At 44.4% G+C, this 16171-nt stretch overlaps 1 protein-coding gene across 1 annotated transcript in view; it reads right to left on the bottom strand.

The window, feature by feature from the left end:
* The window catches only part of NECAB2 (N-terminal EF-hand calcium binding protein 2), a 141719-nt gene that overhangs the window by 88499 nt on the left and 37049 nt on the right, over positions 1–16171 (bottom strand). Inside the window, exon 3 of the mRNA XM_081871600.1 lies at positions 5652–5760. Coding sequence (XP_081727726.1) covers positions 5652–5760 — 109 coding nt within the window. The remainder of the gene's footprint in view (positions 1–5651; positions 5761–16171) is intronic.

Raw genomic sequence — 16171 nt, 5'->3', positions numbered from 1 at the left:
ATCGTAATACTAAGGGTCACAGAAAGCCTAGGTAAAAAGGTAAATTTTCAGCAGGTAAGGGAAGACCCCTGTAGTAGGTGTTCATTCAATGGGGAGAGCACTCAGCATGGTAGGTATCACAACAAGAAGGCCCTGCCCACACACTCCCTGCCCCACCCCAGAATGGACCTCCATAGGTCATGGTATAGCCAGGAGGGTCCCACCTGCAGACTGCTGTGGCCTGGGAGAAAGTGGTCCCTCAGACAACTTGGTCCTGAGCTATTTAAGACTTTACACATCAAAAGTTAACAACTTAAAAGTTGGCTCAGTAGCTAATTGGCAGCCAGCGCAGCTTCTTCAGCGCAGACATCATTTACAGGACAGAAGACGAGCTACTGAGCAATCCATCAGCATTTTAGTGTGAATTTCTCCTAGTAAGCACATTTCTGTATGGAAGTTTCCATAATATACACATTTTTGCAATTGGTACAATGCACCTTTGCATTTTATTTTCACTAATATATTTCCTTGGCTGGAGAACTGCACTGCATTCTGAGAAGAATGAATGCAGAAGAAAGGCTGTGTTTCAGTTGTGGTTTGCTTCAGAAGTGCAAATTAGGTAGTTTCAGCTTTAAAGAGGAAGGGAATCAGATTTCTTCCCCATCCCTGGGCAGCCCCACGGCATGTTGCAGTAATGGAGTCTTGAAGTTACTAGTTAATGGAACTTGGTGGCTAAGCTACCCCCATCCATGCTTGAATGAATATGATGGTGGCTGCTGAGCTTATTCTCCAAGCTGTCTGCCAGAAAATCTATTTATTACAGCCATCATGCCTCACCTTTGAATTGGCGGCCAGAGGAGTATGGGGCTCTCAAAGGATTTGGCCCTTGGCTGCAGGTCTCAGTCTAATGTGCTAATTTTAAATGCTTTATACACTGCTTAATAGTTTCTAAACAGTGTACAGTTGGGACACAAAAGGGATATAGCATTCAATCAATTAAAACCAACCATAAATTTGTGGTGGGTGGGGGCACACCTCTCTTTAAATGCTTGTTGACATTATTTTTTAAAAAGTCTTCACCATGCACTGGAAGCTCAACTGAGGGTGTGTGTGTGTGTGTGTGTGTGTGTGTGTGTGTCTCCTACAAAACTGAACACACAGCTGCAGTTTGATACAAGGCATGTGTCTGAGTCATGGAGGACCACTAAGAGTGAGTCTCCTGTGGACCACATTGATAGGGCAGAGTCATAAGATATCATGCAGTCCTCAAGCTATCATGGACTCCAGTTGTTAAGGGCCTTGTAAATTAATACCTGGCCTCTTAGAAGAGCTAGGGCTTCTCTGATTCAGAATTTATATTTCATTTCTATAGCGGCACACACATTCTCATTATTTTTTTATGTAGACCAAAAAAAATATGCTAGCGCAAGGCAGGCAACACAGCTGCCCCAATTTTCTTTAAACTGATGTCTCTATTTCAAGTCGCTTCCAATTTTGTTTCACCAGCTCTGCATTTGGGAAAAAAGGGGGATTGTCAGTATTATCTGGGTTCACCTCTGGCTAACATGCGATTCTGAAACATCTCAGATGGCTTCCTACAAATTAGATCGCTTAATAGCTTGGAGCTTCATTTGTCCAGGGAATGTGTGCCTGACTAGTGTACATCAGCAGGTTTCATTTAGGATGCTGAGTAGCAATTTCTTTCCTCTCCGTTTTTCTGCAGGGGGGAGCATGTTCCACAGAACCTGAGACGCTGAAAGTGTTCCTTGAACAGCTTTATTTTTAGGTTGACGATAGCTATGGATGAATCAAGGCAGCAGAGATATCAGAATGATAAATATACCGGATGATGATATGCCAGAGGATGTTGCTACAGGCAACAATGTGGGGAAATGTAGAACAAAGTGAAGAAATAAATAAGGGAAAAGGGATCTCTACCCTTGATACCCCCCCCCTCATATTTTGAAAATAAATGTATTTTTACGGGTTATAAAAATGGCTAGCTGTGTTTCAGTTCATGTATTTTTTTAGGATGCATCAAGTATGAGAGAGGGGGGAGAGGCAGGGTGGTGGGGAGTACAGCACAGTGCGAACACACTAGCACCAGGTTTGCTCCACTGCTGCATTTGCACCACGCACCCTTCCCTGCAGCCTCCCAATCTCTCCCAGTAAGAAACACTGAGCCACCTGCTGGGAACCTAGCATTGCAGCCGCACCTCAGCCAGTGAGGGTGCTTATGCATATGACAGGTGGACTGTCTTCATTAGCTTGGTAGGTTACCATTTTTTCCACTTCTGCGCTAGGTGGTTTGGGGAACCCTAACACAATATAGTCTTGGATTTGCTAGCTGGGAATTCCAACTGTTACCTGGTGTGTTTAGAATGCACTGTCTCCTGGGCATTGGCGAGTGAAGTCTAACAAAGCAAGGCTATGCTTGAAACAGATCTGATGAGAAAAATGCCCTTTCAACATACTTTTGTGTTACACCCAGGGTGGTGTGTGCGTGTGTGTAAAAAAAGAAAGAAAGAAAAAACAACTCCTAAAAGCAACAAAGTAGAAAGATGCTAATTTTGTAAGTCTCAGTGGAGCAGAAGTCATTTTTGAAACAGCCTCAGATAGATGAAGCTGATCATTGAGGAGATATCATGTTTTTTTCTAATGACTGATCTTGTTAGATTGTCAAGGAGCAATTTTGTCTGGGCCACTGGTTGCTTTCAAAGTGTCACTTACAGCTTTTGATAGTGCTTCCCATATTTATTTCCCAAGAGTGGGTAATGTGACCTAGGGATGTCTCCAGCTCTTACTCAGCAATTTGGGTGAACTGTAGTGAATTGTTGTTGTGGTGGTTTTCCCTCCAAACTTGGATCTATATATTTGAATATCTTCAGTTTAACCTCTAAGACCAAGTTACTGTATTTTGTAGTATACTTTATGATGCAGCAGCATCTCTGAACTTTATGTATATCATGTGTTTTAATTATCTTGTGCCTTGAAGCAATAAAACACTTTATACTGAACTGTGTGGACAAGGAGTTTTCTTCACCGTCAAATCTGGAAAGGCTGACAACTAGAAAAGGAGAAGACTCTGAAGCTTTGCTGGGCTACTCTGGTAGAGGAGCAATATCAAAATGCAATCACCATTGTACCATTTTTCTAGTTTCCCTAACTGAGCACTAACTTTGAGGTAGAAGGCACCAACTATGCTTTGAACTGAGGGTTCACCGTTTTGTGTTTTTGTTTTTTTTAAGGAGTCCCAATGATGGAATTGCAAGTTCAAAAGACAGATCGTAGCCTGCATGGATGGCAGCACTTGAAACTGTTAAATCCTATGAGGCTGCTAGTTCAGAGAATTCAGTCAGCTATCTATTCATCACAACCTTCTGACATATTATTGAAATTTTAGGCATTCCTTAAGAACACATGACATAGTTATTTACTTGGGGTGATGTACTATATATATAGATCTATCATCTACTGTATATCTATATCATCTATCTATCTATCATCTATCTTCACACACATACATTTCTCTTTTTAGGATTCTCTAATGCCATTGTTCTTCCTGTCTTTGTTTTATTGAACTTGCCTGTTCCATCTCCAAAGTTTTGCTCCAGTGAGCAGAGCAAATTCCCAAGGACTAGTAGCTTTGTTTACCCCAAACGGTATGGGATTTCTCTTCAGGTCTCAGTGGATCTGGCCAAATACACTATTTTCCTTGGGGAAATTTATGCACCCTGGTTTGCAAGGTGATTCGATGCCTCTTTGCTTTTGACAGAAGGAACTTAGTAAGATGCCAACAACAACAATGACATGTATCTGAAAGCTTCATATATGTAGTGGTTAGAGTGTGAGACTAGGACCTGGGGCACCATGATTCACATCCCCACTCACAAATTTTTGACTGGGTGACTAGTCGGGGGGGAGGGAAGCATGTATGCCACCTTCAGCTCCTTGAAGAACAGGGTGGGATGTAAATGCAAAAAATGAAATGAAATATAGACAAGGTTCTTCAGCTCAGCACTCATATAGAAATAGAGTCGAAATAACAAAAACAAATGCCCCCTAGTTATCCTCTGGCTCTTGTGCCATGTCCCTTGGCATTACCCCTTCCCCTGTTCTTCTTTCACTAGATTCAACCCAGTTCTTAAAATTCAGGCACTCCACTAGCATAAGCTTCAGTTTGGCTCTTTTTCACATCCTCCTCCAAGCAGTTGAACCCCAGAGGGATGTAAAATCCAGCAGCCTTTATTGATATTCAAGGCAGAATAGAAGGTTTTGTTTATCTAGGGCAGAATCACGCATACCACCACAACATTTACTCGTAGCAAGTAAAGGTGTGTGTGTGTGTGTGCTTGTAGGGAAGATGCAGAATTTTCATTTCTAAAGCAGTTAAAAACAACAACAACCCAGCCATGAAAGCCGTTTTTGTTAACAACACAAGAGAATCTACCGTAACACCATATTACTTTCACAAAACAATATGTACCCGGTGCAAACTCCCACATTGCAAAACTGGAGGGGTGCTTTGAACGCCGACACAGCAACTCCGTACCCAGGCAGGAATAATTGGCTTTTCCAATAAAACAAAACTTCAGCAAGTATTCCTGCAGCTGACATTACTGATCAGAACAACAGAAATCTCTCTTGCTTCTGACAAAGCTTTTATAAAAGAAAAGGCAAATGTGTGGGAGAACTGCATGCTAAAGAGATGTCAGGACTCCTTCAGCTTCTTATTTTGTTGTACACATCAAAAAGTTACTATTACAGCACAATCAGGAAGCAGCAACAAATATTTATTGCTTGGGGGGGGGGACTGGTGCAGCTGTAAAACTATCACTGCCCATCCATATGTCTGCATACTTTCCATCTGCTCTACCAGTATAATTGTAAAAGAAAGATATTGCAAAAGCATCTATCTCCAGGACACTGCACTAAACATCTTCAGTACTGTCTCATCATGAGGCGCCTGAGCCTGTGACATCCAGTGTTGTTGTTGTTTAGTTGTTTAGTCGTGTCCGACTCTTCGTGACCCCATGGACCAGAGCACGCCAGGCACTCCTGTCTTCCACTGCCTCCCGCAGTTTGGTCAAACTCATATTGGCAGCTTCGAGAACACTGTCCAACCATCTCATCCTTTGTCGTCCCCTTCTCCTACTGCTTTGGAAACAGGGGCTCAGAAAACAATACAATCTTCTAACAACTGCCAACTTCCTTTGATTTGGAGTTTTATTTCCATGAAATGTGTATAAAAGTTGGATGGTACATACCATAACAACACACATTGGGAGCAAGATGTTCTTGCCGTTGTGTGCCTCTGCCAACCGGGTGCCTCCAGATGTTTGGATTATAGCTCCCTTCAGCCCAGTGGTTGGTGAATTGGCCTCCACAGTTATTTACGGACTCACTGTTAAGACCGTGTTCATGAAAGACAATCTTACTAAGCTACCAGTGACCGCCAAAGAGGAAGAATAAGAATAGTGATTTCTAAATTCAGTAACTTTGCACACAGAATTTCAGGTAGTTGTTCTCCTATTGTTCATGTTGCCAATTAGCCCCTGAAGAAAACCAACGTGAACAAGAGGAATCTTTAAGAGGGCTTAAATAATTGTGTGTGTGTGTGTGTGTGTGTGTGTGTGTGTATGTGTGTGTGAGTGAGTGAAAGAAAGACTTACTTGGTGTTGTCTGAATCAATGGTATGGAAAAGCTTTTCAAGTTCTTCCTCATTAAGAGTTCCATCAGAGAAGAAGGCCTGGAATTCCTCCAATGACAATTTCCCATCATCTGCAAGCAAACAGAAGGTATCACAAGCAAATTAAACACACACACATATCCTAAGGAGGGAAACACATCCAATAAGACCATAAGGAAGAGCCTACTGGATCAGGCCAATGACCTAACCGGTAAAGTATCCTGTTCCAAGAGTGGCCACCCAGGTGCTAACCTGCAAGTAGGACCCAAGCACAAGAGCTCTCTCCCTTTCTGTGGTTTCCAGCAACTGGTATTCAGAAGGATATTTCCTCTGACCATGGAGGCAGAGCATTGCCTCCACAGTCCATGGAGCATAGCCTCCATTGCTGCTAGTAGCCACTGACATTAAGTTATCTCATCGTCTTTTAATGTCATTCAAGATGGTAGCCATCACTGCCTCCTGATCTAATGATTTATCCATGACAACTGAATGATCATCATCTCCTCCACCCTCCAGACCACTCCTGAATCCCATCTGGATGAAACACTAAATTAAAGGTGTGATTTTCCTAATTTGTGGGCCCCTGTAAAAACTCAGTATGGATAATGCATGTCTAGGACACCCATTATAGCACTCAACAGTCCACTCAACATCTTCTGAAGCAAAATGAAATGCTTGCCAATTGCAATAATTCACATATTCAGCTGCGAGTCATCAAAAGACAAGATGCTGAGCAATGAGCTTCTACAGATAACTGGACATCACATGCAATTTGATTTAATTTAAAAGTATTTCTAAACTGCTTAATATTTTAAAAAAATCTCTAAGCAGTGTACACTATAAAAAATGTCATCCATTAAAGTAAAAATATAACCTAAAATAACAAATCAATAAAAGATCCTTTACCTTTACCCTTTTTGCCTTATGGAAAACAGGGACAGTCATTAGAAGATGTCAGAAGCAAACAATGGTTGCTGCTACATATATGACACAAGGAAATGGTAGTTTTGTGCAGGTAAGATTGGATTTTCATTGAGAAATCAGCATGAAAACAAAGCATTAAACTCTCTTCTACCTCACCACAGTCCTAATCCATTCAACATGCATTTCTTTATCAATGCATTAAAGATTCCCTCCCTCCCATGCAAGTAATGGGTCCTTTAGTTTTTAAAGAAAACATCATCAATAGCTATTCTGAAAACATCAGTACAGAAATATCACCAACACTTAACACTGATCATTTAAAAGCAAGTCAGGAAATGGATGGAGAAAACCCTAAAAGCCGTTTCCCGTCTGCATCAGTTCAAGATAATTCGAAAGAAACAGAACTGATCCAACCAATGCCCGTGTTTTTAAAAGTGCATTGCGAAGGCAGGCATGTGAGTGTGTGTGTGCATGCGTGTGTGTGTCTGTTCTAGTGTTGAAGCAATGATTCTTCAACATCAGCTTCATTGGACTGGTCATGTTGTGTGGATGCCTGATTATTGTCTTCCAAAGCAACTACTCTATTCTGAACTTAAAAATGGAAAGTGTAATGCTGGTGGTCAACAAAAGAGATTTAAAGACTGTCTCAAGGCAAATCTAAAAAAATGTAGTATAAACACTGACAACTGGGAAACACTGGCCTATGAGAGCTCCAGTTGGAGAACAGCCTTTACCAAAGGTGTCATGGGCTTTGAAGACACTCGAACTCAGGACGCAAGGGAGAAATGTGCTAGGAGAAAGGCACACTTGGCAAATCCACACCATAATCAACTCCCGCCCGGAAACCAATGTCCCCACTGTGGAAGGGCGTGTGGATCCAGAATTGGCCTCCACAGTCACTTATGGCAGGCATGTCCAAAGTCCATTTTGGGGGCCTAATCTGGCCCACCAGTCGATTTAATCCAGCCCCCATGGCAGTATATGTTCTGGGGTAAAATCCTAAAAAAAAGCTCAACTTTGGTCGGCCCTCACACATTTTCGTGTCATCAAATCCGGCTCTCTTTGAAATCCGGACTCATTGTTAAAACTGTGTTTATGGAAGACCATCTTACTCGACTATGAGTGATCACCAAAGGTTCATAGATTGCCTAGAAATATTTATTCATGTCAATGTATGAGAAACGTCATTTATTTAATCAGATCAAAGGCATGTTTTTCACTCAGAAAATGTTACCTTGTTTCATGCATGTTACTGACTTTGCAGAAAAACATTTAATAAACGTATGGACAGTTCCTTCAGAGACCTAAGCCCGCTCACCCTTTCTTTCGTGTGGTGGCATTGAGGGACGGAAGAGGGCTTCACTAGGACCCCAACGAAGGAATTCAAACTGGCTGTGCCCTTCCTTATTGGCAGAGGGGGCATAAGCCCCTTCCGCCTATCAGGAACTGGATCTTGGCCTGCACCCTGCTTTGGCAAATAGGGATGCAGGCTGGGACTTGGGCTATGCTGGGGGGTGGGGCCAATGGAGCTTCCCTCAGATCCACCCCTCACCCATTTAAGCAGCCAGCACCTGAGGCTCAGCCGGTTTGTTCCTGCGCTGGGTTTTCCTTGCCCAGCCACCTAACCAAGTTTCCATGTTCCATCTGAATGCTGCCTTTAACACAGTCAGCCAAATGACTTGATAGGATTGCAGGATGTTTCCTCAGACTGATCATTTGATGAGCAGACAGAGGGGGATAACCTCCTCTCCTCAACTAATCTTCATAAATCACCGTGTGTGTGTCCCCAGAATGTCGGTGCATTTGAGACTGTGTGTGTGAGAATGTGAGATGACCACATTCTTTTTTCTCTCTTTTTGAACTTCCATTGTAGCTATGAAGTCCCTGGACATTTGGGCAAGTGTGAACCTGTCTCTAAGGCACCAAAAAAGAAAAGTGAGGCTAGTCTCCCCTACAATAATAATAATAAAAATCACTGAGAACATTGTCTCCAATCTAAGACCAGCCCAATGTTAACTAACAACAATAACTACCTAAGCTGATCTCAAGTCCTTAAAAGTTTTACCCAGAAGGTTAAATCTTATCACAAAGCATCCTTCACAGCCCACAACGAAGTTTGTACTGCATGCTAAGACTGACATTGCATAAAGCTCATTTAAAAACCTGTCCGTTCAAGCTATATATCTATAATAGATTTTTAAAAACGTGCACACATCACAGCATTAAGCCAGGTATTGACACAATAGAGAACCAGGACTAAGACCCATGCAGTTTGGGAAGATAAGACCAGCCAATATCATAGAGACTTGGAAACTGCGATTAAGAGACTTAAAAAAAATCCTTTCCCCTCCCCAGACGACTGGCTGAACAGATGTAATACCCTGCTTACCCAGCCAGTACAAGTTAAGATAAGTGATGCTGAATATGGAAGTCTTTGTATGCTAGCAGCCTTATCAGGAAGGGCACAGAAATGTACGCTGGAAGTAGAGTCACATGGCTGGGCTATGGGTAGGATAAGGCAGGTAATTCTGCTCAAGATATAATTTGATGTCCAAGGGTGCTCAGATGTGCTAAGACCTGATGGCTGAATCCTATTAGTCATACACTGATTTAAGGATCAAAATGCACTTTAAAATGAGAAGTGTCAACCTGTTTGGATGGTGTGTAGCAGGGGTAGCCAACAAGGTGCCCTCTGGATGTGGCCGGACTCTCACTCTCATCATCCCTGACCATAGGCTAGCCTAACTAGGACTGAGGTAGAACTAGAAACACCCCCCCCCTTGATTGACTTCTCTCTTCTCTCAGTCAGGAGGGGGAGATGGATATGCAATGTCTCCTTCCCCCTCCCAAACATGTGTTTAATCAGAATCTTAAAAAAACCCTAATGAAGCATTAAAGGTAAAGGTAAAGGTACCCTGACCATTAGGTCCAGTTGTGGATGACTCTGGGGTTGCGGCGCTCATCTCACTCTATAGTTCGAGGGAGCCGGCGTTTGTCCACAGACAGCTTCTGGGCCATGTGGCCAGCATGACTAAGCCTAAGCATTAGCCTTCCTCAAAAATTGATTCAGGGCCAAATTCAGAGTGGTCCACAGGCAATCCTGGATTGGGGGGGGGAGGCAGTTTGCAACTACCTGGTTCAGAACATACCTGGTACAAACATCCATATTGCAGTGTTCTGCTGCATGGTGAAGTGAGTGTCATCTCCCTAAAAGAAGCTGAAATTTCACAGCTGAACTTGAGGGGGTGGGGACACACCAAGCGATTTCCTGATATTTTGGAAAATAGCATTGATTGCTGAGCCCAATCCAAGCAACAGAGGGTGATGCCTGAGCTGACAAAACACACTCATTTGGCCCTTGCACTCAGCCACTAAAGTGCCCCTTGCGCAGTGGCAGAGCTTTATGCTCCGGCACCGGGGGGGGGGGGCAGAGAGCAGGCGGGGTGGGGCTTGTGTGTGTCCTGGGGGCGTGGCACCCAGCGCGCACGGGGGGGGGGGGAGCCGTGATGGCTCCCCACCAGGATTGCGCTGCTCTCTCCCTACACTCCTCTTCCTCCGCCAGTGCTCTTGTGTCCTGGTTGAGAAGCGATCAGGAAACTGTTTGAGGCACGAACAAGTTCATCTCTATAAAGTGATTATCTTTCTCTGCTCAACACTAAACACACACAAAGCTCCCCATGATCTCTCTCCAGTAGACTTCAAGATCTTGCTTACGCCAAACTTAACTAAGCACTTCAACAGGAAATTAGAATTCTCTGCCGTGGAGTGTGTTCCCACTCCCAGTTCTTGAATGAAGTGAGCAGTCCAATTAAACTTTTACAGAGTTATTCACAGGGGGAAAAGTGTGTTGGGAGTCAGCTACATTAATTGTCATTGGGTGTACGCTTGCCCAATTATTAGAAGTAGTTGCAAAGTGCTATCTGTGACACTTGTAACATGAATTCCCTAGACTGGAAACATCATCATCAGCAAATTATATTTAGGTCTAGTTAGTGCTTTTCAAAACCACTTCTCCTTCTCAAAAACAGCCACTGCTGCGGCACTGAATTCAGTGGACGGCTCTCTGGGTTGCAGCTCATGTTAGTCCTACTCAGAGTACAACCACTGAAATTAAGGCACAAGCCTAACTTGGGTGTCTTAATTTGAATAGGTCTAACTCTAGGTAGGGGTTGCCAACAAGGTGGGGTGGAGGAATGGCTACCACCAGAAAGACATAGGAAGCTGCTTTATCAAACCACTGGAACATCTAGCTCAGTTACTGTCTACACTACTGGCGGTAGCTCTCAAGGGTTTCAGGCAGGGGTATTTTCCAGCCTTACCTGGAGATGCTGGGAAATGAACCTGGGACCTTCTCCATGCAAAGTGGGTGTTCTATCACAGAGCTACAGCCCTTGAAATCTGCAGATTAGTTACCTCCATTGTCTGAAACAAAACTGTGGCCACAAGCAGCCCACCATTATCCATCACTGAAGGAAATCTCCCCTAGTGCTCCCACAGGAATCTTAGGGGGCCCACCACTGTAAGAGGGGTCCCATGGGGCAGCACTTTGTGAAAGGCCCCCTAAACCCTAAAGCCAGCAGTACTCCATATAACACTCACAGTATATGCAAAATTCCATGTTGGGCAAAAGAATTCTAAACTCATCTCCTCAAAGTACCGAGCCTTTTATGTGCAGAGAATCTTTTCATGGTGTGGCATTCAACTAGCTTCTCTCTCTGTGCCACAATCCCTACAGCCACTTGCCATCTGAAGCAGGACAGTTTTGCCAGCTTTTCTACTGTTTGTGCAAATGTCATCTTTGATAGCACAGATCTTTGAATGGGAGCACCCCTCTCTCCTGGAAACCAGGCCACCGACAGTAAGGAACTGCTCCACACTTAAGTGTTTGGTTGGGAGTCCTACTTCTACAGATAATTTGGGTCAAGATGAAAGATGGTTTTTCTCATCCCCCTACCCTTCACTTTGGATGCCGACAGACACTCATGAAGACATCAGAAGGCTGCAAAATTTGTAGAGAGCAAGAGAATTATGCAGGTGGGCACACAGACACCTTTCCTGTCTCTCCCTCTCTCACCCTCTGCAACATACACATTATAATTCAATCTCTCTATGTCAGAATTCATGAACTTGGTGGCCTCTTTGGACTACAACTTGCAGCAGCCCCAAGCATCACAACTGGGGTTGATGGGACTTGTAGCCCCAAACATCTTTTGGTTTTTGAAGGCTAACGTATAGTGCACTGTAAGAGCATATTAAACCATATCACCCAGAGACACGATTTCAAAGAAGCCTCGTGAATTTTTAATGCTAGTGCTCCTTCATTTTTGCTGAATGCACACTTTTCTTCCACACAATCTTTAGTGTGTGTGTGTGTGTGTGTGTGTGTGTGTGTGAAGATATATGCATGCCTTTTATCTGCTTGCTGTAATTATTAAACTGGAGCAATGGGCTGAGCCTGTGCCAGAACAACGGACTATCAAAAAGGATAGTGACTGAAAAGTATGTGCTAGAGCTAAACACACACACACACACACACACACACACCCCTCGGTGGATTCCAGTATGACACAAATCTTCAATGTTTTAAGCAGGCACAGCTGGGTTATCATGATGCAAATGTAACAGGTAGGGCAGCTCCCTGAGAACATAAGAACATAAGAGACGCCGTGTTGGATTGGTCCAAAGGCCTTCTAGTCTAGCATCCTATTTTCACAGTGGCCAACCAGATGCCTGTGGGAAATTAGCAAGCAGGACCTGAGCACCACTGCACTCTGCACGCTTGTAATTTCTGACAGGTGACATTCAGAGGCCCACTGCCTCTGACAGTGGAGGGAGAACATGGCCACACCATGGTTGGTAGCCACCAGTGACGTAGCGTGGGTTGTCAGCACCCGGGGCAAGGCAAGTAATTTGAACCCCCTAACCCGTGGATTTTAGCAGGGGCAGAGAGCTGCGAGTGCGAGCGCGCCCCCCCAGATGTTGCGCCCGGTGTGGCCGGCCCCCCCTGCACCCCCCACGCTACGCCACTGGTAGCCACTGATAGCCCTAGCCTCCATGAATATGACCATGGCTGTCTCTTGCAGGAGTGAATTCTATAGTTCATGTGCTGTGAAAAGAAAACCAATCAAAGAAAACAGATGCTGGGAGCTAATGGGGCACCCCATACACAGGGAGGGAGGTGAAGAATACAGCCCACAACAACTGCTACCATTTGGATCAAATAAAACTTGGGCCAAATAAAAATTGATCTGACAGAGGTCATGTCTCCTTTATCCTCCAGAATGAAGTCTGGTCAATTGAGATCCTTCCTTTCAGAGATCAAAGGGAGATTCATCTTAATACTAGATAAGAAACACAACTTGAATTAAAGAAAATGAAGACGCCTGTTAGAATTCTAAGGTGGGGGGAGGGAGGAAATGAGTAAAACTCTCACATATGCTTCTAGGGACTTAACACAACTTTTTAATAGAAGAAGAGTTTAGCGGCAATTTTACAGCAATGACAAAAAGTTGGAATTCTACCCTCACATGTGATGCCTCACTGAAGGTTATTCACTTTAGAGAACAGAACCCCTGGTGAGAGCAACACGTTTTCTTGAAACGCTAACCACGTTAGTCATTAAGATAGCACGATTTACGTTCCAGGATCCAGTTTCTTTTCAAAAAAGGAACTTCATTAACAACCAATGTCATTTCTTTGAAAAGTCAATTTATTCACTCAAGAATGAAGCTGCCTAATTGATGAACAAAATTATTTTTAAGCACTCTGTAAGCAATAAAGGTCTCTGCTTCTTGCAAAACAACGCAGCTGTAAAACGAGTGCTGCAGGCATCTGCAGTTGTTCGAAAATCCTGATGAAACTTTCTAGCTATAGGTGGGCTGAACATTTGCTGGAAAACATTTCTGGTGCAAAAGAAGAGTAGCGCGTGAGAGGGATGAGAAGTTTTTCCCCAACCCCTTTAAAATGTATACAGTGCTACCTCGGGTTAAGTACTTAATTCGTTCCGGAGGTCCGCTCTTAAACTGAAACTGTCCTTAACCTGAAGCACCACTTTAGCTAATGGGGCCTCCTGCTGCTGCCGTGCCGCCGGAGCACGATTTCTGTTCTCATCCTGAAGCAAAGTTCTTAACCTGAAGCACTATTTCTGGGTTAGCGGAGTCTGTAACCTGAAGTGTATGTAACCTGAGGTACCGCTGTACTCTGAATCAGCACCACTCACCCCAAGTCCCCAAAACAAGAGAAAGCACCACTGACAAGGGAAAACAAGAATGCAGGTGCGCCAGGAGGTACTATAGCACAGCCTTTGCCAATCTGGCACCAACTGAGGCTGATGGAATTTGTAGTCCAAAAAATCTGGGTGGCACCAGGTTGGCAAAGTCCACTATAGTGGTTCATGTGCTTGGTTGAAACAGCTCTCCAAAGTGCCTCCTAAAAGGATTATTCTAAAGCACACTAAGCCTTAAATAAACCTTTTTTCAAGCACCTGGAGTTCCTTCTCTCTGCTTTCCCTCGCTAGTTTTCCTCTATAAACAATTGACATTATAATATAACCAGACTCTACCATGAGACTCTACCATGAGACAATATCAAGGAGGGCACACAAAATCACTCTGCATTAGCTTCATATCCCTCAGTGACATCATCATGTAAATTAGAATGAGGGAGGGAAATCTGGGAGCCAGAATCTCCAACTTGCCCTGGGATGGGCAGGTTTCCTAGAGGCTGAGAGAGCATGCTGTCTCCTTAAAGCCAGCTGCTGGCGAGGAACACAACCAGTCAGGAGGCATGGAGGGAGACTTATCTCTGATGGCAGAGGGTCTTTGATCATGATCTCAATGCAAAGGCAAGCTCATGTGAAGCGAATTCCGTTTGACTCAAAGGAGCGTGCTTCCAATTGCACATGAATATCACTCAGCGCACTTAATGTCTTCATTTTCCTAGAAACAAATGATAGTGCTGCGTGGCCTGCAAGATTTGCTTACAAGATTTGCCAGAGACCGCTTTCTCTTCCTCCAATGTCGGATGGAGGTAGAGGCTCCCTAGACAGCGCCACCCCCACTCAGGGACTGTGGGTGCCCATTTGGCCACTCGCCTCCCAGATAGGACAAGGTGCACGGCACAGCCAAGCACCAGTTGTGCTGCCACTGTGTGCTTCTCTCTGCTTGCTGCCTCACCCTTGGTGCACCCACCCTCACTATGCTGAGGCAGCTGGTGCACTGCACTCTCAGAGGTGCAAGGAGACGCAGGTGCCCAGCAGCACCCTGAGGAATTTAGTGGTACCTGCTGGAGCGCAACACGGCTGAGGGCAAGAGTGAGGACTGCTGGGCCGGCTGGACAATCCTCAGGAGAGCTTCCAACTATGCCGTTCTATAAGTCTATGACCAGCATGGTGTAGTGGTTAAGAGCAGCGGACTTGTAATCTGGTGAACTGGGTTCGCTTCCCCGCTCCTCCACATGCAGCTGCTGGGTGACCTTGGGCCAGTCACACTTCTCTGAAGTCTCTCAGCCTCATTCACCTCACAGAGTGTTTGTTGTGGGGGAGGAAGGGAAAGGAGATTGTTAGCCACCTTGAGACTCCTTAAGGGGAGTGAAAGGCGGGATATCAAGTCCAAACTCTTCCTCCTCCTCCTCCTCCTCCTCCTTCTCCTCCTCCTCCTCCTCTTCTAGTGAAAGATGTGTGTCATGTAACTTGACCCCAAAATATGTGTGTCCTGATTTTCTTCTGTTACGTACTGGAAGGTATGCACTCTCGGTCTTGCTGATGTAGTCCAAAGCAGAGCTGTATGTTTGGCACCAGCTTTGCGGCAGGAGTTGCTGAAAGGAGGCGTACAAGGTGCCATACAACTGTCTTAGGGACTACAGTCCAGATTTGTGTAGGGTTTACTCCTTAGTCGTTTCTTCTCCTGAAGATGTCCCACAAGGTGGTGAAGTATAAGTCTTTGTGTGCAGAAAGTCTCAGGTTCGACCCACAACATCCCCAGCTGAAAGGATCAGGTAGCAGGATGGTGGGAAAGACTCCTATCTAAGAGCCACTGCTAGTCAGAGTCAACAGAGATCTGCCTGTCTCAGAGATGGGGATCATGTGGTCCTTCAGATGTCGCTATACTAGAGCTTCTGCCAGCCCTGACTATTTACCATGCTGTCTGAGGCTGATGGGAGCTGGAGTCCAGCCCTAAAGAACTGAAGAGCCACAGATTCTCAACCCCAGGCTTACATCTTACAGGAAACAAACACTAAACTGCTCCAATTCCACAGAGGCCAAAGGCTGCAAGAACAGATAATGTATGCTACTCATCACCATCATCAAATCTTAACAAACTATTGATTATTTACTAACAAATCATCTAAACTGGTGCAATGTGGCTTCCCATTTCCCCTTTGGTCTAGGAGCTAAAGTTGATTCAGCAGGTGTCATAGGGGCCACCAGGAAAGGATGTAAATAATTCTGGAATTAAAAGTCCCCTGGCTCCAGATTTCTGCTCAAAGACATTATCACTCTCTCAATAAATACCACTGAAAACAAATGATGAAAAACGCACAATACATAAAAAGCAGAGAGAAATACACAACATCTGCATT

Source organism: Podarcis erhardii, assembly GCF_964252035.2.
Source record: "Podarcis erhardii genome assembly, chromosome: 7".
NCBI classification, from domain to species: domain Eukaryota; kingdom Metazoa; phylum Chordata; class Lepidosauria; order Squamata; family Lacertidae; genus Podarcis; species Podarcis erhardii.
Note: the sequence above shows the minus strand (reverse complement) of the source record. Positions and strands in the feature narration are given on the sequence as shown.